The 21,063-nt window shown below is 40.2% G+C and overlaps 1 protein-coding gene across 2 annotated transcripts in view; it reads right to left on the bottom strand.

Annotated features, from left to right (window-relative positions):
- Positions 1-21,063, bottom strand: part of SNTG1 (syntrophin gamma 1) — a gene marked incomplete at both ends in the record, with an annotated part of 181,200 nt that overhangs the window by 49,966 nt on the left and 110,171 nt on the right. For both annotated transcript variants that reach the window (XM_079722530.1, XM_079722531.1), the window contains one exon: positions 1,118-1,234. In XM_079722530.1, the coding sequence (XP_079578656.1) occupies positions 1,118-1,234 (117 nt within the window). The remainder of the gene's footprint in view (positions 1-1,117; positions 1,235-21,063) is intronic.

Here is a 21,063-nt window from a genome sequence, read left to right as displayed (position 1 = left end):
GGCCGTTCTAAGTGGTGAGGTTCTCCTCCTAGACGTCCTTGACCTTCAACAATGTTTCTGTTTCCTTTCTCCTAAGTTTCACACCATTTCCCTCCCTCTTTCAGCAGATGTTTTATATTATAAGTAACAATTTACCTTTGCTCAGTGTCTTGATGTATTTTAAGTAGTGTGTGCATTCTCTCTACATAAATACAAAGTGGTGTTTTTTTGGGGTGGGATTCATTTTTTTATATGGGGAACATAGCCAATGTTTTGGCTAACTGTAAATGGAAAATACTAAGTGTTCATATTTCACACATATAATAGTTTTTTCTCCATTTACCACCTGTTACACGCAAAGAATACTAGATACCATATCCATGCTGGCTTTGATTTTTAAGAAAGATATAGTTTACATGAGGAAGTCACACAATGTTCTGAACATCATGAAACACCAAACACTACAGTGAAGCTGTTTCACTTCTGTCTGAAACATGTATTAGTCTGTCCAGTCATAAGAAATTATTCAGAGTAGGAATAATGTAAAAGGTATAAATATTTATGTTTTTTTCCCCTGTCTTCCGGGTGATCTGAACTTTGTGTAGACATAGATATTCGAAATTACAGCAAGCCTAACCTGATCACGCCAAGACCCTATGTAGTATTAGACCTGTAAGTGAGTGGTCTGGCATTTAATATTTATAGGCAATAAATATTCATTGAGAATCTACTGTTGTGTAAAGTACATGTTTCCAAAAGCAATCTACTTAGGTGCAGTAGATCGCCATACATATTTAATACGAAGCCTGATGACAAGATATGGGATGTAACAGATTATCACAAACTCCATTGATTTGACTTAGACAGACCTGTGCCATGTAGATAAACATATTCAGCCTGTCATAAATGTCAAAACAGAAATGCCTTCTAGGTTTTTCAAGGATTATAAAGCCAATGTTTAATGCGAGAACATATATCTTTAGCAGGAAATTCTCAGAAGCATTTGGACTGTTTTCTATTTTTTTCTGTATCTTATTTTTGAAATATATTGGTAATATATCATTTGTTATTGTTAAGCTGATGTCACTCTGTTGTGATAATATGGGAAAAATAAGGAATGTTGAACAGAAACACTTACCGGAGGTGCCGGAAACTTATAAAGACACGAGCCCCTCAGGGCTAGGAACGTCGGCGAGTACGCGCGGTCCTGAAGGGGGTCTTGTTCCCGTGTTTCACACCAGCCCATGTAGACAATCTGCAAGGAAACAGAACATGATTACCTGTCAAAAAAGCCTCATTTCAGGTGGCTTTTGTGTTTTTTTTTTTGTATCTTTTGTGGTATTTTAATTTTCTCATAAAATTATCAGTTTAATTCATGCAAAAAGTATATTAACCAGATTTACCTTCAATAAATGAGTGTGAACCACTCATAAGATTTTATAATATGTTTCCATCAATGTTTATCAACAAACAAACATGTTACCTTCACGGAACCAACAATTACATTGATAACTGATTTCTCAAGAGAAAGAATGAAAACCAGAATATCATGGAACATAAACTTCAATGTATAAAATGAGAACAACAACCAGCCTAGAATTTCATATGCAGCAAATTTTTTTTCATGATTTAATAGGGCTAACCCAAATTTAGGATATTGTTATGTATCTATATTTATACTGATGGATTAAGTCTGAAAGTCACAGCAACTGGGCACTGCTTTCTTTCAACTGACAAATATATTCAGAGAAGAGAAATATTTTGACTTATAGTATATCACTAGTCTAACTTTGTGTTTGCTTTCCACGGGGAAAAAAAAAAAACCTCAACAAAACACCTTCCTATTTACATGTAAGTCGTCCTCAACCTGAGAAATATTACAGGGAGGTTAATGCAGTTAAATGTTGCGTTACCATTAGCTCAGAATCACATATAAAATTATTCGGAAGCAGATTGTACATATCTATTGTGCTGTTTGTTGCCTCAGCAACAATTAGGTTGAGATTTTTTGGCTTTAGAAAGTGTGAATGTCTTATTTTATGGTGACAATTAATATAGTACATTCGGCCCTGAGTAAGGGTTCCGCACGCACTGACGGATTCAACCAACTGCGGATTGTAAACACAGTACACAATCCGCAGTTGTTTGAATTTGCAAATTAGAACCCGCGGATATGGGAGAGGGGTTTGTGGCACTTGAGCATCTGCAGGTTTCGGTTTTGTAAACAGTCCTCTGCAGGTACCAAGGGACAGCTGTATAATCTGGATAATAAACATAGCAGTTAGACAGGAAGAAGCAAAAATGTTAAATAAACATGTTGCACTGGTCCCTGTTTGCAACATAAAGACAACTTTGTGGGTATTAATGACTCTTAACACTAGACCCAGTAGACATGGTCTACTCTATCTTGTTACCATATTGTAGAGAAACAGTTGCTTTTTTTCTTTTTCCTTCTTTTTCCTCCTAAAAGCAGATTTAATCCTCAAAGAAACACAATACTGAGCAGATTATTCAAAACATTTGCTAAGATCTTTTATGACAAATATATGGAACACACTAGGTAATGAAATGGAAAAAAAAACCATAGAAATGCTATTTTTAAACTTTGGAAACATTTTACCTGCTTTAAAATGTGATTCAAAGTTTTTCCTGGCTTTCATTTCTTTTTAAATTTAGTTATTCCATTACTATCTTGGTCCTTAATTTGTTCCCTTTAGCTATTTTTAACTTTATTTGAAGGAGTTCATTCACAAGTCTTTGAATGAAATTAAGAAAACAATCTCATTCACAATAACAACAAGGGGATAAAACACTTAGGAATAAACTTAACCAAAAAGGTGAAAGACTTGTACACTGAGAATTATAAAGCATTAACGAAGGGAATTAAAGATACAGATAAATAGAAAGACATCTGTGTTCATGAACTGGAAGAATTAGTATTTTAAGATATCCATAATATCCAAAGTGACCTACCAAAGCAATGCAATCCCTATCAAAATCCATACGGCTTTCTTTACAGAAGTAGGAAGATCATCCTAAAATTCACAGGGTACCACAAAAGACCCTGAAGAGCCACATCAATACTGAGTAAGAAGAACAACCTAGAGGCATTTCATGTGCTGATTTTAAAATGTGTTACAAAATAGCAATAATCAAAGGAGTAAGACACTGGCCTAAAAGCAGATGTAGACCAATGGAGCAGAGTAGAAAATATAGAAATAAAACCATGCATACGTATATGGTCCACAGATCTTTGACAAAGGTGCCAAGAACACCCAATGGGGGATGGATAGTCTCTTCAGTAAATGGTGTTGGGAAAACTTAATATCCACTTGAAGAAGAATGAAATTGGACCTTTATCTTACACAGTATAAAAAATCAGTTCAAAATGAATTAGATTCTTAAATGGAAGACCTGAAACCATCACAGTTTTAAACCATTATGCATTTCTGACAGCTGGTGAGGCTTTGATCCTTCACTTCTAATATAAACTCAACCCACTGTGTATATATGTGCCCTGAGGCACATGGCAAGGATGTTCCTTGTAACATTATTCTTGGTCCCAGCCATGTACAAATGGCTTAAAATAAACCATGTACCCTACGATACATTCTGTAGATGAATATAGTAACAAACTGTGATATCATAAAGGAACAGCATACAGCAAGGAAAATGACTACGCTGTAGTTATGTGGAACAACAGAAGTGAACCTCACAGAACGCCGTGTTGAATAAAAGGAGATATATAATCATATATATATATATATATATATATATATACACACACATATATATAAAACCTATATCAAATATATATATATATATATATATATGATTTGATTAAGATAAACTATAGTCGTGTTTTGGAATGCATTCTTGGTTGGAATAAAAAGTACTTCAGCAAAGAAGACAAACGGTCAGGATAGTAGTTACTCTAGAAGCCTGCAAGCCAGTTGTGCATGGGAAAGAATACAGAGGGGGAAACAGAATCTGAGCTGGAACAACCCACTTTTCTTGACCCAGATTGTGGTTACACAGGGGTTTGGCTTTTGAATAATCAAGCTATACATCTATGTTTTATGAACTTTCTATACATGTATTATATTTTATAAAATCCCATTTTTAAAATAGCACACACTGTGTATTATTAATAATGGTTTTATAACAAACTTATCTTAAAAATAATAGAGTTGTGAGTTTTATAGCAAGAAAGTCTTCCAACGAACAACAGGGTTAAATTGCCCTGTCAGTCTGGGGCCATTGCAATGATATAAAATTTTAGTTATGAATTATATCAACTTAATCATTATATTATTTCTTAATTAAGTCAGTCTTTAATTTTAATTCAATTTGATAAAACTTACAGTTTCTCTGTGTTTATGACTTCTCTGCATTGGCAAGAGGAAAAAAGAGATTAAAGTGGTGTACATAATCATGAGAAGGAAATATTTGAGCTTCCTAAGACTGTGAAATTTGAGCTTGCTGTCTCTTCCCACCTCTATAATTTGCTGGAAGCTGTAATATTAAGAATGATATACTGATATTTTTCAAGAATTATCTTTAAATACAATTTTATTAGTTTGAACTGAATGTAACTTGGAGGAATGAGCTGAGGATGTAACTAATAAAAATGGGATTATCGGATCTGTAAGGGATATTTCTTCATGTTTGTTATCCATGCCAAAGATCGACCTAATCACTTTCTATGCCAAGGAAAAGGGTTGTTCTCAGTTCTGCAGAAAGACCAAAAGGCACTTCCTGTTTCTCATCATTACCTTGACTCCTGTGAAATGATTATATGGTTGAGGAGACATAATGCATTTTCAGAAAATTCATCCTACACTTGTCACAGCAAATAATAACTCTAAAGAAAAACTGTATCACTTAATCTTATTTTAAAAAAAGAAACAAATAAGCAATATAAGCATAAGGATATTTCAAATAGAATATTTTAGAAACAAGTAGAATTAAAAGAAAATAGTTTCCTATACCTATGAAATGACAAGCGAACTGCCAACCATGTATCATACACTTTTCAGGTAAATATTTCGAAGACTTACCTATTTTTTCAGCTTTATTGAGGTATAAATTGACAAATAAAAATGTAAAGTAAGGACCAGGGCAAGGCAAATGAGGCACTCTACTTAAATACACCAAAAAACACTCAGTAACCAAGATAAGTAATATTTTAAAAATTCAAACTGCAAAGTGTCACCAGCAAAGCCCATTAACAAATTCCCAGGAAATAAAAATAGAATCTGGGTAATAAAATAATGGTGTTATAATTTAGAGACCCATCGACGGGCCAACTTTCTCCATCTCACAGCCGGTATTGGGGCCAGGGTGTACTACATAGGAAGATTAAATGTTTTCGGGTTGCTGATGATACCCAGAAAACTTCCAATTCTGCAGAATGCACCCTAATAGCCTACCCCCAAACAAAAGGGGCACTGGAAGGGAGAATCCCTCACAGTCCCCGCAGGGGGACGGAAATGGCAGATCCTGGCCACTACCTCCAAAGCATATGGTTTGAACAGATGTTGAACTATGGGGCCCAGGGGCTCCTAAGCGGGCGCTCTGACTGACCCTCAAGGAGCCCTGGCTGACATTGGACATAGGGAGAAAGACTGCAGAGTTCTTAGTCAACACTGATGCCACTTACTCAGTAATGAACACGAGATCAGGCACACCCAGTCACAAGAGCTGTAATATAATGGGGGTATCAGGGAAGGCCCAAGAATGAGCATTCACAGAGTCATTAGAATACAAACTGAACAAACATACCCTTACCCATTCCTTCCTATACATTCCCCAAAGCCCTATACCCCTGCTAGGAAGGGATATAAAAAAAATGTAAACGATTAAAGTGATTTAATATACACATATATTGTGGAAGAATGCTTCCCATCTAGTTAATCAACATATCCATCAACTCCCATATTTACTTATATATATATGTATATATATATATATATATATATATATATATATATATATATACACATGCACACACACACATACACACACACACACACATATATATGTTGAGGACATTTAAATTCTAATCTGTTAGCAAATTTTAAATATACAATGCTGTGTTATCAATCATAGTCACCATGCATACATTAGGTCCTCAGATCTTGTTTACCTTATACACAAAAGTTTGCATGCTTATACCAATCTCTCCCCATTTCCTTCACCCCCCCAGATGCTGGAAATCATTTTCTACCCTATATTTCTACGAGCTTGACTTTATTTCTTTTTTATTCCACATATAAGTGACACGGTGCATTATTTATCTTTCTCTTTTAGCATAATGCCCTCAAGCTTCATCCATGGCAGGATTTCCTTCATTTTCATGGCTAAATAATATTCCATATATATGTGTGTACATATGTATATCTGTGTGTGTGTGTGTATATATATATATATATATATATATATATATATATACTCACATCTCCTTTATCCATTCATCTATTAACAGTTTGTTTCAATATCTTGGCTATTGTAAATAACACCACAATGATATGGGAGGGCAGATATCTCTTCAATATCCTGTTTTCATTTTCTTTGAAAATATACCCAGATGTGGCATTGCTGGATCACATGGTAGTTCTATTTTTAGTTTTTTTTTTTCTTTTTGCGGTACACGGGCCTCTCACCGCTGTGACCTCTCCCGTTTCGGAGCACAGGCTCCGGACACGCAGGCTCAGTGGCCATGGCTCACGGGCCCAGCTGCTCCACGGCATGTCGATCCTCCCGGACTGAGGCACGAACCCGTGTCCCCTGCATTGGCAAGCGGACTCTCAACCACTGTGCCACCAGGGAAGCCCAAATGGTAAATTCTTGAAGCAAAATTATCATAGCACACGAAGTCCTTCACATTTCTTAACATGTGTCCACTAATTTGTCTTTAACTTTTTCTCAGCCAAAGTGAAGACAGACAGACTTATCTGATCTCCCTGGGCTAGTGTGGCCCTCGGTCCCTCAGTATCAGTGTCCTCTGGGAGCCTGTTAGAAATGCACTGTCTCATGCCCTATCCCAGACCTACTTAGTCGGAAACCATGGGGTTGGGGCCCAGCACTCTGTATCTTAGCAAACCCTCTGGCAGATGCTGATGCTGCCTCGATTTTTGACATATTTATGGCTAAGTCAGGGAGTAAACCATGTGATTATGTTATAATCCCAGCAGCTGGTGAGGCTGTGTATTACTGAGAACGGTGTTCGTTACTTAGGACAGAAGAAGCCATAAGGAAAGTGTTGTAGTACTGCTGACCCTTGAACAACATGCACTGAACTGTGAAGGTCCACTTACATGTGGATTTTTTTCAACAGTAAATATTACAAGACTACATGATTCTGGTTGCTTGAATCCGCACTTGTGGAAACACGTATATGGAGGAAACTTGGCTACAGAGTGCCGACTGTAAAGCTATATGCAGATTTTCCACGGAGAGGGGGTTGGCACCCCTAACCCCATGTTGTTCAAGGTCAACTTGAAAGAGAAAAAGAAATGCAGGGTTCTTGGTGAACAGGGTATTTCCAAACACAACTGTGGTGGACAAGCTTGTTGAAGACCCATCCCACTCCCAGGAACAGCTGGAATAAAAGATGCGAAAAACCTAAAATGAGGATAAAACCATTTTAGAAGTTATTTCAGTGTTATCAAGGCACAAAGACGTAAGCAGCCCAGCTCCTAGTGGAAGGAAATCTCAGATGGGTGAGGACACTTTCAGGGTCACTTCCCGGCTTCAGGGTCTGTCCCTTGTGAGCTGGCTCCTGGGGGCTGAAATGGTGGGTCTCAGTAGATTCAAGGTTTAAGTCACACATGTTGGATTTCAGTTCCTTCCAAGAAAAAACTCAGCAGGATACAACATAAGAGTAAACATAAATGAGTAACAGGCCAGGCCTCATAAGGATGGGAGCCTAGTTCATAAGCACTCAATCCTGATTGGGGTTAAATTGTACTTCTGATTTTATTTTGCCAGAAATAAAAGTAACGCTCTGTGAAGGAAGATATCCTCTGGAGCCTCAAGTCACATATATGACTTTTACATGCAATGTCTACTCTTTATGCAATATTGAGAAACCATATAAGGAGGCAAAATTAAATAGATTTCAGAAAATCAGGAGAGAAAAGACAATAGGAGAAGCACACATGCATAGAAGATTCAGATTTTGGATGTACCAGATTCAGAGTTAAAAACTTCTATACTCAGTATCCTCAAAATTTGGATGATTAGTTCAAAAATTGTATCAGATAACTGGAAATTACAAAATAACAAGACACATATCTAGAAATAAAAATAGAATAGCTGACACTTCAGCTCAGTATCAAGACGTGTAGAAGTTTACATAGAGCTGAAGAGAGGAACACAGAATTAAGTGAATTTAACACTGCATACGAATCAGCGTAACAATCAGTTGCATTTCTATGCTCAAGGGGTAGACCATTTTTCGAACCCTTGAGTGCGTGTACATGGGTGTACACAGCTGATTAGCAGAAGTTTAAATGTTACAACTAAAAGCAGGTGGAGTAACAGATGTTTCCCGAGGTCACAGTGATCGAAGATGGATACAGAGGCCAGAGAATAAGAATCCTTGCGGTACTCCTCCCCCTGCAGACCTTCAGAAGTCATCTCAAATCCCTGAATCAGGGCTTCCCTGGTGGCGCAGTGGTTAAGAATCCGCCTGCCAATGCAGGGGACACGGGTTCGAGCCCTGGTCCGGGAAGATCCCACATGCCGCGGAGCAACTAAGCCCGCGCGCCACAACTACCGAGCCTGTGCTCTAGAGCCCGTGAGCCACAACTACTGAGCCCGTGTGCCACAACTACTGAAGCCCGCGTGCCTAGAGCCCGTGCTCTGCAGCAAGAGAAGCCACCGCAATGAGAAGCCCGTGCACCACAACGAAGAGTAGCTCCCGCTCGCCACAGCTAGAGAAAGCACGCATGCAGCAACAAAGACCCAACGCAGCCAAATATAAATAAATAAAATAAATAAATTAATTTTTTTAAAAATCCCTGAATCAAAGGAGCAGAGATGTGTGTCTCCCAAATCACAACCACCTCTATGATCCACCGGCCTTTATTTCAGACTGCAGCATCCAGGGCACCTAAGAACCACGTCTGCTTCTGATCTTGTTTCCAAGAGACTGTGACACAAGCAAGTCTGCACTGATGATGCTATGTGGCCATGGCAACCACGGCGCACCTCACCGGAGTTTTCCCTCAGTATTTTCTGGGGTGGAGCCTGGACCGGCCCCCCCCCCCCCCGCCTTCTACTACGGGTGCCTCCTGTCTCCTCCGCCCCTTGTTCACCTGGTCAGCGACACCCTCCCAGCACCTGAGGCCATTTTGCTTAAGAAACGGGCCAGACTATGTCCCGTCACAGCCTTGATGTTACATGGCCTGAAGGCCACCCTCCCCCTGGGAGCCAGGCCGGCCCGCCCTCCCCCAGGGCAACAGCCAGGCCCTTGGGGCACTTCTCCCCGGGAGGGAAGACCCCTCTCCCCGGCCGCGCTGCTACCGTCGGGCGCCTGCCATCTGAGGAACGTCCCAGCAGGTGATCTTATGTTTGTGAAAGCTCTTACAAAACGTTTGCTGTGTTAATGTTCCTTTAGGAGAAATTTACAAAAATGAATTTCAAGGAGAGCTTTAAATGGAAAAAAAAAAAGTTGCAAAATGAGCTAATGTCCCCTGAGTGGTCAGGCAGAAGCGGCAAGAAGTATGGCTCACCGTGGGGACGGGCACCGGCTTGATTGCGAGGTTTCAGGTGAACTTTTGTCACGTTTAGATCGGCTGCAAAAACCCGGCTCCTCTCCCGCCTGCAGCCGCTTCCTGAAAACCTCTGCTGAGCCAGCGATTCTGGAGCAGCGCCGGGCCCCTCGCACGAGGACCACGGCCGGCGCTCGGATTTGTCACCGCAAAGCGCTGGCTATAGGGGCTTCTTGCAAGACATGGAAATTTAGCAGCTTGGGGCTCTGCCAGGGTGCACTGGAGAGAAGCGATCAGGCAAGGGGAAGGGGACCCCAGTGCCAGCACGAGGGAGCGGGTCGAGGCAGGGGGTCGGGGGCCCGGACAGGGCGGGGGCCTGCTTTCCGCCCACCTGTGGGTGTCACCCGAGCCACGTTGCTCTCCTTAGGCCGGCTTTTCTCTGACAATTATAAAATAAATCTGGGCCACCGGGATTCGCAATTAAAGAGGAAAACACTCTCTCTCTCTCTCTCTCTCTCTCTCTCTCTCTCTCTATATATATATATATATATATATATATATATATATATATATATACATATACATACACACATATATGTGTATAGTTCACAATTCAAGAGGAAAACAACATGTATACATATATGAATACATATAAACTGTTTTCCATATGTACTTGTGAATTATATATATACATATTTGCCAAGAAATATAGCAGATATAAAGGCATGCAAAAGCTTCTGTGTATAAAGGTAACTTTTTCAGCTGATTGTAACCTGTGCTTTTTTCCTTTCCCAGCTCCAAAATTGCAGTAATTCGTTCAAGCCTCTGTCATAAACATCTGGGAAACAGCAGTGAACTGAATACACAATGCAGTAGTACAACTTAGATTGCACTTTGGAGGACTGAGAACTAAAATAGAAAAAAGCAAAACATTTGTTATGTTATAGAGCAAGGGACTGCAAGGGAAATGAGGTAAATGAGTCAGGGAAGGGAAGACGGGAAGTGTTGTGAAGGGGCTGGCATTTCCCACAAGGTGACCGACCATAGGGTCTCCCAGAGGGGACATTTGAGGACAGCTGTGCAGGAGCAGAGAATCCGCCAGAGGGCAGAGCGTGGAGACAGAGGGACCACAAAGGCACCGCGGGAATGCAGGTGCCTGCGGGACCACCTGGGGGCTGAGAGGCCAGGCAGCTGGAGAAGGTGGTCTGGAGAGAATAGATGATGATGAGATGAGATTGACCATGACCTCAGGTGCGCCCCCCACGGGCCCCGGGGGGCCCTGGCTTTACTGAAGGACTCACGGTGGAGATATTTTGGACGGTGGAGCTGAACTGAAATTGCATGTGCATGTGCGTGTGCGTGTTCATGCGCACGCACGTGGACAGAGATGCAGGAGCGTTAAGTGACACCTCAGTGGGAACGAGCTCGGTGCCTGTGTCTCCGCCTTTAGTATGATGAAGAGTCGGGGAAGGAATGAGGCACCGCCTGTAGGAACTACAGGATCCAACGATCCTGCACAGGAGACCCAGGGAGCAAAGGAGGTGAGGAGAATGCAGATGCAAAGGTGCAGGAAGAAGCGGTTTGCAGGTGACCGTGACCGTCTCTGTGAACCTCTCCACGTTCAGAGTGGGAGGCTGGCAGAGGGAGCAAAAGCCTGGGGTGCGAACAGCGCAAACCAAGACACCTCTCCGCAGGGGACGTCTCCCTGCCTGAGTCTACGGCTGAAGTTTTCACGACACAAATTAACTAATCCATGTTTTTTAATTAAATTTCAATACTTGCTTTTGTATTGCTGCATCAACGTCTCAAGCAATTTGCCAAATCTCATTTTCGTGGTGAGATTAAAATGTGCTCAAACCCACAGTGACAACACTCAGGACGTGTCATGATTGCAGCCACGGACACAGGAGGACACGGCATGAGGACTGGTCATGAAAAGTGAAATCCCGTATGTCACTTAATAGTAAACAGCTTTGCTGATAAATAAATATCTATGGAGAAAGGAAACTCTCATCAGAATGGTTGGTTGAAAAGGTTAAAAGTCTTAAGGCATCATTATAACCTAAAAGATCTGTTAATAGCTACAGGTTATAAATATTCAGGCCTGGGGGTTTCCATGATACTTTATTTCAATATAAATATTTCTTTAAATATGTATTACTGTAGCAGAGATGTAGTGGAATTTTGCTGTCAAAAATATGCATGCAAATAGGACATCGTAGGTAGGATTGTAGAGGATTCTGTGGGCATCAACGAAACGTGTTTTAGTAGACTAAGCTACTGTGTATTTGAAATTAATATGGAAGCAATAAAATCAAATCATACTTCTTACAATCCATTTTAATTTCATTGCTATCCTGACATTACAAATTTTTTCTACTACATAATTTCAGAGGAAAAAACCAATAAGTTCCATATATATAAGAAGTTTATGAAGGGAATCAAATTACTAAAAATTTAGAGAGCTTATAGTGAGGCTTGGCCTAATTTCCTATTTTGATAAACACCAGTGACTACGGGACCATTGTGAAAATAAATAAGCCATTGAAATATAGAAATAGTTTTTCTGAAAAGCATTTTTGTCACTAACAGATATTTCATAACAGAACAATTAGTTTCTCCTTCTACAGAACTTTCAACTTGTATTTCCATTTAGTGTATTTTTAGTTTCTATGTTTGCATAAATAATACATTCTCCTTAATACCAGGCTGTAGTTAAGTTCTTACTCAATTGAAATGATGTTATAAAAACTCCAGTAACTGAATAAATAAAAAACAAACAAGAGCAGCAAGCATTTTTCAGGTTTTTGAGCATAATCACGGTCTTTTTTCTCTAGCTTCAGTTAATCAAATCAATCATAAATACAGATCTGGACAGAGGTAATCTACACATAGAGTCAAAGTTTATGACTTTATAGAAACCTGATACTATTTCATTGGTGCAGGAAAACTGCTGTTATAGCAAACCCCGTCCTAAACTCTGATTCTAATTATCAAATAAATTCTCAGTGATGTAAAACTGTCTAAAGCGGAAAACTTGAGAGAGGCTTCTTCTGTTGGAAAGAATGTCTGCTGAGATGAACTATGGTTACTTCCTCTTCTGGAATGGAGGGGGGTGTCCATAGAACCTCAAGAAGAGCTCAGTTCACCTGAAGAATAACTGCTTTCCTTCATCCTCTATGTATGTAAGGTGTTTTCCACTAAGACAGTGGAGGAGAGACATTTTTTGCCTCCTCCTGCTTCCATTGGAGTAGCCAATGTTTTATAAAAAGATTTGGGAACTTCACTCCTTGCTTTTTCACTCAAAAATCATAGCAGAAAGCAGATGGGAAAAACCCACATTGTTACATGATACCTTTGGATCTACATTTATTTATAAATAATTACATATTTGGTACTTTATACTGGCGCTTCATCTTCAGATACCAACACCTGCATTAGTTTCCTGTTGCAGGAATGTAAAAATTACTGCAAACTTGGTGGCTTAATACAGCACAAAATTTGTTATATTACGGTTCTGTTGGTCAGGAGTCTACAACCGTTCTCACGAAGCTGAAATCAAGATGTCAGCAGGCTGCATTCCCATTGCTTCACCTTTTCCAGCTTACAGAGGCTGCTTGCATTCCTTATCTCATGACCCGCCCCCTCCATCCTCAAAGCCAGCACCTAGGCATCTCTGCCCTGTTTCCATGGTCACACAGTCCCTATAATTTCTTTCTCTCTCATTCACTCACCGGAGCCTGGAAAGGTTCTCTGCTTTTAAGGACTCATGTGATTTCATTGGATAAACCAAGATAATACGGGACAATGTCTCCGTCGCAATATTCTCTACCAAAATTACGTCTGGAAAGTCCCCTTTTCCGTGTAAGGTAATATATTGATAGGTTCCAGGGATTAAGACATGACACCTCTTTGGTGGCCATTATTTTGCTTGTCATATAATTGGTGACATATTTTTAAAGCAATGCAAAAATCAGTGTGTTGAGAAAATGTGCTCGAGAAACTTATCCTTGATACATTAGTGTGGATTCAAGGAACTATTTCAAGGAGAATTACACTGTGATATTTTTAATTAATTCTTGCATCTTAAAATACTTTAATTAGACAATAACTTAATATCTAGAGAGTTATATTTGAATAATTCTTTGAAAAATTAAATAAACCCAACATTGATATGACTCATTTAAATACGTTAGCAAATAGTCCAAATTGATCCTGGGATGTTTTGTCACTTATCTTCCCTTGTCAAAAAGATAAGGCAACCAATTCTGTGTCTTGCTTGGATCAGAGATAAAATAGGAGCCTGTCATTGACTAAAGACTGTACTAATTGCTGTGGTGAAATACAATTTATGAAACCTGTATTGTAAGCCTCTTTCTGCAATTCACTTGCCTCCTGACCTTGGGAAAGTCATTTAACCAAGACTGTATTTTAAGCTCCTCAAAAGTGAGGATGAATTGTTTATATTGGGCCATTAAAACCTAAAAAAGTTTAGCTTATAGACATAACAGAAAGAGAATGCATTGAACAAAATTAACCTTTTGAGGTCTTTCTCTGTGTAAAATGAGAAAACTAAACTCGAGAATTTATAAAGCCAATTCTAAATTAAAGACTATATATAAACTTATGTTTACGGGGGTGGGGGAGGGGGAGAGGGGTACACTGGGAGACTGGGATCGACATGTACACACGACTATGTATACAATAGATCACTAATACGGACCTGCTGTATAGCACAGGGAACTCTGCTCAATACACTGTAATGACCTATATGGGAGAAGAATCTAAAAAAGAGTGGATATATGTATATGTATGACTGATTCACCTTGCTGCACACCTGAAACTAACACAAAGCTTGTAAATCAATTGTATTCCAATAAAAATTTAAAAAATAAAGACTTTATAGTTGTAATGAATATTACTGTATAATAAGAAACTTTTATTCATCACAAGTCACATGAGCCCAAAGCAAGCAAGGATAACATGCTAAGATTTAGAGATAATTTTAGTAACGAAGTTGAAAAACACAGCGAGGTATCCAGAAGGACTACATATGCTAGGCTTCTTTTCAGGTAAGTATGACCATGTAACTAGAACCACCAGTGGGTAGGGGGCTGAGGTGATGGGGACCACTTCCAGGCTAGGCTCCTGTATCCTGCTCTTCCAACTGGATGCATTTTGATACCAAGACCCTGGCAGGTGGCGGAGCTACAGGACGAGTTCCTGGATCACAGTGAGGAAAGAATTTGCCTGTCTGTTCAGAACACCTACCTTGGACTGTCAGTGAGAAAAAAATTAACCTTATATTGTGTTTGAGACATCACACTTTTGGTACTCTCTGTTATGGCAGCTTACTCACCCTAACTAATATAATGGTTAGAGAAATGAGTATTGTTATAATTAATTAATTATTTTCTCAAATATTAAAAGCATTATTATAATTCTTTAAAATTGCTTTTATGATCTAATGGTATGGGGGTCTATCTCAGGAACCAAGTATTGGTATCTTCTCAAAACTTAGTGTCTTACTTATGCAAATAGAAGACGATGACCACATTAGTTCTTCCTTTCTAAGATGTCATCAAATCCTTATTGGCCACCTAATCTTGCCAGACACCATAAAGGATATGGAAAATGAAGAGATGAATTCATGCAACTAGTACTAATTGAGTCTCCAGATTATCATGGGATCCTGTTCTAGGTAATCACACAGAGTTTTAAGAGAATCCCTAAGAATCATTTAGAATTTTTGAAGGACTAATAAATCTATTAAAGAGAATAAAAAGTTTTTAAAAAGTGATGCTACCATGCTGCCTGATGGCCCATAGCTCTGCATAATGCCCTTCTCTTAAGTGTACGTAGGAAACGATGAATAGCATAGATGTCAATTCCTTAATTATATGGTGACTTTTTATGGTGACGATGAAGAGATATTGCATATGTAATGAAAGCCTCTAATCAGTTGAGTTTAATTGAATCAAAAGGAAAATGATCCTGGAGGAGCTGAATGAGGTAAGCCCTTTAAAGGAGATTGGAAACAGCAGGGACAATGCCCACTGGCCTTAAAGAAGCCAACACAGTGGAGAGAACCATGTGTTGGGAATGGCGGGCAGCCTCTAGGGGCCGAGGGTCTCAGAGGACTACAAGCCTCATGTGAGATAATAGTGGAGGCCAGAACCATGACTGCAGCTTTGTGAGACCCGAGCAGAGGATCTGGCAAAGCCAAGCTTGGACTCTTGACCAACAGAAACTGTGAGATAATAAGCGTGTGTTGTTTAATGTCACCACATGCATGGTCATTTGCTGTACCACAGTGGAAAACTAACACAGATTTTTGTACCAGAAGTAGAGTTCTGCTTTAATAAATACCAAAAGGTGGGAGCAGCTTGGAATTGAGAAGCAGTGGGTGGAAGCTGGAAAAGTATGGGGTGGAGCACAAGAGGGGGAGCCTAGATCACATTATAAAAGCCTTCGTCAGCTGGAACTGACCGTCAGTAGAAATCTGAACTTGGGGACGCTATCTGCCAAGAGAGCTCAGAAGAAAGTCAGGAACATGTTATTGGAAACTGGAAGACAGTGTAGCAGCAGGAAGCTTGGTGAAACTGTTTCCTGCAGTTACACGGAAGAAAAACTGTCAATCATTATACATACCTGGTTACACACCTATGGAGATTTTCAGCAAAATGTTGAAGATGCTGCCTGGTTTCTTCTTGCCTCAAACATAAAATGTGAGAGGAGGGAAGGAAGGGAAGAACTTGGTGAAGAACAATCAGATACAACGAACCAGGGCTTGGCGATTCTGAATATTCTCTGCTTCTCCAGATGCCCAAATACGATAAAAGTCGGGTTCCTGAAATTTTAGCACAGAGGAAATCCTAGGTGTGTGATCTACAACCTTTCCCCCAGATCTTAGAAGGATCAAAACTTCTCACGGAGGGTCCTTTCCAGGGATGAAGAATGTGCTCAGAGATCTCATCAGCTAAACTGGAGGGTCTCTAGAGGTCTTAAGGGTATTGTCTCCAGTTATCTCAGCAGAAGGCTGAGAGAGACCTTCTCAGAAAGATCTGTGAAGTTAACTTTTGTCCTGAAGAGTGAAAGCTTTTGAAATCTATGAGAGACCTAGGAATTAGTAAGAAAGCTGTTTCAGCAGAAACACCACCAGCTTGAACCACAGAGGGACAGAGTGAATACAGAATTAAAGGAGCCTCTTGGAATCCCTATGTTCTATTAGCAGGAAGCAGGTGATGAAACGACTCAGGTGCAAACGTGGGTTTCCTTTCATGGAAAAGGAAAGAGTGATTCCGAGGACCAGGAGTCCAGAGGGTGGAGTCAGGGGCGACAGAGCCTGCAGCAGGCTCCATGCTAGAAAGCAAGGAGCATTTCTTCCCTTTCTGTCATTCTTCCTTATGAAATATTACGGGCACCCCCTTCTCATCCCCCAAGCGAACCAAGAACAGTGCTGACTATTCACCGGGTGTCTCCCCAGAATGGCTATAAATTTCCCCTCTTTAATGCTCAGTGCAGGGGAATTTCTGTAACTGTGGTCTGAAAAGGGTCAGACCTATCTGCTGCCCCAGCACAAATCTAGCTGCTACAGGGGGACAGACTTGAGGCTGCAGCCAGAGGGCTGGGCAAGGCTGCCCCACCTGAAGGACAGCCAAGAACATATGATGATGCTTGATTCAGGAGGCTGTTCTTTAATCTGCTTCCCAGTCCTCTGCCTGGAACCTCATCTCAAATTCTCATTAACAGGCAATCAACGTGTTTGCTGCTGAAGTGAAGGGACTTCTTTCAAATCTAATTAATCCTCCTTCTTCTACCAAAAAGCCATGTTTCTGTCAGCATCTCATCCTCACTGCAAATCTCTGTGAACCAGAAAGGGTGTGAGGTTTTGCAAGAGCTCCTGAGCTCTCACAGGTTTATGGATGCTGGCAGAAGACATTATATTCTTGGGACAGAGACAAAGGACTTTATCAACATGGCACAGCAAACACCATGAGTATCAGCATATTTGTGTCTGCGCACAATGGGTTGCATCGCATGCGAGGATCCCTGAGTTTAGGAAACCTGAATCTTTTATAATGGGCTGTAGGCACAACTCCCCTTTGCTCTGGAGGGAGATATTATCTCTACCTTCCAAGACGTCCAAATGGAAGGTAAGAAAATCTTCCCTTGGTTCTGAGGGAAACACTATCTCCATTTTCTAAGTCTGTTTTCTATGTAAACACCCTTGAAAAAATAGCCTGAAACAAAATGTGCGCTCACAAGACCTGCAGAAATGCAAAAGGGCCAAAGAGAATGTCCCCCAAAGCATGGGCACCTTTCCCATGATGCTTGGGCTCTGTCCTTTCCTTGATCTGGAAGATCTATTTCCGTGAGTCTTCAAAGGAAACATGACATGAGCTGCAGCCCTTATTTTGAAGATGCATTCCCTTCACATGTCAAGGGGTACCTCTGATGCCTGATACAATGATCACTTTTCACTTGAAAATCACGTCTTCCTAGCCTTCATTAGCATAAAATGATTCCTTCCCTTGTCAATTTGTCCAGCTACACACAGTTCTTTTTACCTTGGAAGCTGTCCTACCTTGACCTCCGTAGACGCAAAGCCGCAGCCCACACACGCCACAGACAACTTGACTTTATATTCTCCTCTTTGACAATTGCCTACCTGCTTCACTCCACTAAGACCTTGCTTCTCATACTTAACTTTTGAATCCTTAGCTCACCCTCTGTGTTTATGTTTTAGCCCAGTTCTCACTGACAACTCTTCTCTTCCCCAGCTCTGGTGTCTCAGTAGCGCCTGTCTGACTCAGATGGGCTTGCAGTCCTCCCACCTGGGACTCAGCTCGGGAGGACAGCTGCCACCCATCTCATTTGAGGCCTGCAAGTGAACACAAATAGCATCAACCTCCGTTTGCTGTAAAACCACGATTTCTTTTTGAATGTGACAGTCTTCTTCATATTTTTAGCTTTGGGTTTGTATATATTTTACTGGTTTTACAATATTTGGCCCTGAGTTATTCATGAGAGGAAGAGCACACCAAATATATTTTTCTTAAGCTAATAAAAGATAATAAAGTATAAGACATGCTATTTATCATTTTATAACATATTCCTCCATTTCCCGAGCCTACATCTACTTTTTGCAGCTAGAAGGTAACTATAAATATAATTTAATGGACAGTTTTGCATTTTGAGCTGTTTTGTTCTTCAGGTGAAAAATACTGTAATGAAAAATACTGCAAACAGTGCAGTATTTCTGTTTGAAGTGAGTTTGTTTCAAAGTATTTCTTAATGATGAATCATTTAACATATTAGCCACATCATCTGGGTTATACTCTAAGGCTTCAAAGGCACTAGAAACGAGTCCAGTAAAATACAGTGGACGGGAGAATTGGGTTAGTGCCTATACAATCAAAACCGGTAGGAAGGGAATTCTGGCAATAAAGCAGGTTTCTGCAGTGCATGCACTATGGAGCATAAAGTCAATCCATTAAACCCCAAATGGGATGAATGATTCTCTGACGGGAACATTCTTGCTGTGCTTTTCTGTGTCACTAATCACTTAAATCTTCTTTCACATACCAGGGGAAAAGGATTATACAACTTGGTCAATTAAATCACCCTTAAGGAAGTGATAAAGGAAGCAAAATATAGCAGTTGTTCTATCCACGTATATTTAAAAACAAAAACATTTGCACCTAGTGGGCTTGTCTTTACGTATCCTTTGCTAACTTCCCCTTTTAACATGTAATACTCCCTTGAGTAAACTTTTTGGTTATGGGATTCAGAGTTACTCATTGTTATCATAATTTGATGCTGTCTACAAAATGTTAAAAACTGTTCCAAAATATGGAAAGACTACTACTTGGGCAACCATACAAAGTGTGTTCTAGTTAAACTAGATTCATAATATAGTGGGCACCATGATGGATGATTATGAAGAAAATGACGTTAAAGAAAATGTATTAACTTGCAAAGTATGTGTGTCCACTCACTTTACTACAGGGAAATAAAACTCTCTGGATTTCTCAGTGCTCCTATAAAAAAGCCCTAGCTCCTGAGACAAGGAAATGTCTACAGAAAAAGACAAGAATGTTAGAATGCTTGTCTTTACTTTTACTGGAAACATTTTTCTTTTCATATACCTTGAGAATTAGAACCGGAGCGATTTCTCTAGTTACTTGTTCTCATCTGAACTGAAAGGATAATAAAACTTGCTTTACCTCCCTGAGAGGCTGAATGGTTATGGCCAGACAGTTGCCGGCTAAGGCGCCGAGTGCCAGGGAGACTGGGTGGCTCTCTCCCTGGACACATTCATTTCAAAGAGAAGGAGGCCCAGGGCTTGGAGACTCTGAGTCATGTAATTCAGAGACACCTGGGTTTATCTGGCCCTTGGAGTGACATTTACATTTTAAAAGGTTAGGTGGAGACCCAGGGCTCTTTCCATCCTGCCTCAGAAGGACAGGTTGTCTCTGTCTCCTTCTAGCAGTTGGGGGCAGTGGTTTCACGGCCCTGTGTAAGCAGAGAAGCACCTTCTCCCCCATCTGTCTTCCGGGGCGTAGCCGCCACCAGGTGTTCTCATCGCATCCCCTGCAGTCTGGGTGCGGTCACTGACACTGATGTTCCTTTGGCTGAAGAGCTGGTTGTGAGAATCAGTGAAGAACTTTTCCCCATGACCCAGGTGCCTCATGTTTCTGCAATCTTAATATATATATAAAGCACATAACCTTGTAAGTGGAGCAGCATCTCAGACTTTTTGCCATTCTTGACAAAGCTGGTATATTTACTATGTGCCAGACATAAAGCTGAGCTATTTACACCTATTAAATCACATCATACTTTAAAACAACTGGTTTACAGATAAGGCAACTAGAAGACAGGGCTTAGGACAACCACCAAGGACACTCACCCAGTAAGAAGTGTGGAGATAAGAAGTTTGGTTGCAGAACCCCAAACCTTTGGTTAGATACCATGCAGCCCTTACTATCACACATGGTAATGGCCAGGATTTGGAAGCTCAAGGCTGACAACTTCTGTCTTCTGGTCTCCCCTTGAAACCTTAAACTAAGTTAACTCCACCTTTCTCTCCCTTTCAAGGAGATTTAACCTTTGATATTCTTCCTTTATCACCCAAAGATACAGATATAGACATAAATTAAGATTTCAAGCCTCATCTTATATTTTATAGTCTTGCATATATTTATATATCTGAAACTATGAAAATAATCTAAACCTTTCACAAATTCCTACTTAGCTTTTATCATTTCTGATTTCTCACCAACAACAAGCCTAAGGGAAACTGAACCTTGAAAATAATTTTTAAAATATTCAGATATTAGAGAAAATCAACTGATTTACC

Source organism: Hyperoodon ampullatus, assembly GCF_949752795.1.
Source record: "Hyperoodon ampullatus genome assembly, chromosome: 17".
In the NCBI taxonomy this organism is placed as follows: Eukaryota; Metazoa; Chordata; class Mammalia; order Artiodactyla; family Ziphiidae; genus Hyperoodon; species Hyperoodon ampullatus.
This window is presented reverse-complemented; position numbering and strand designations above follow the sequence as displayed.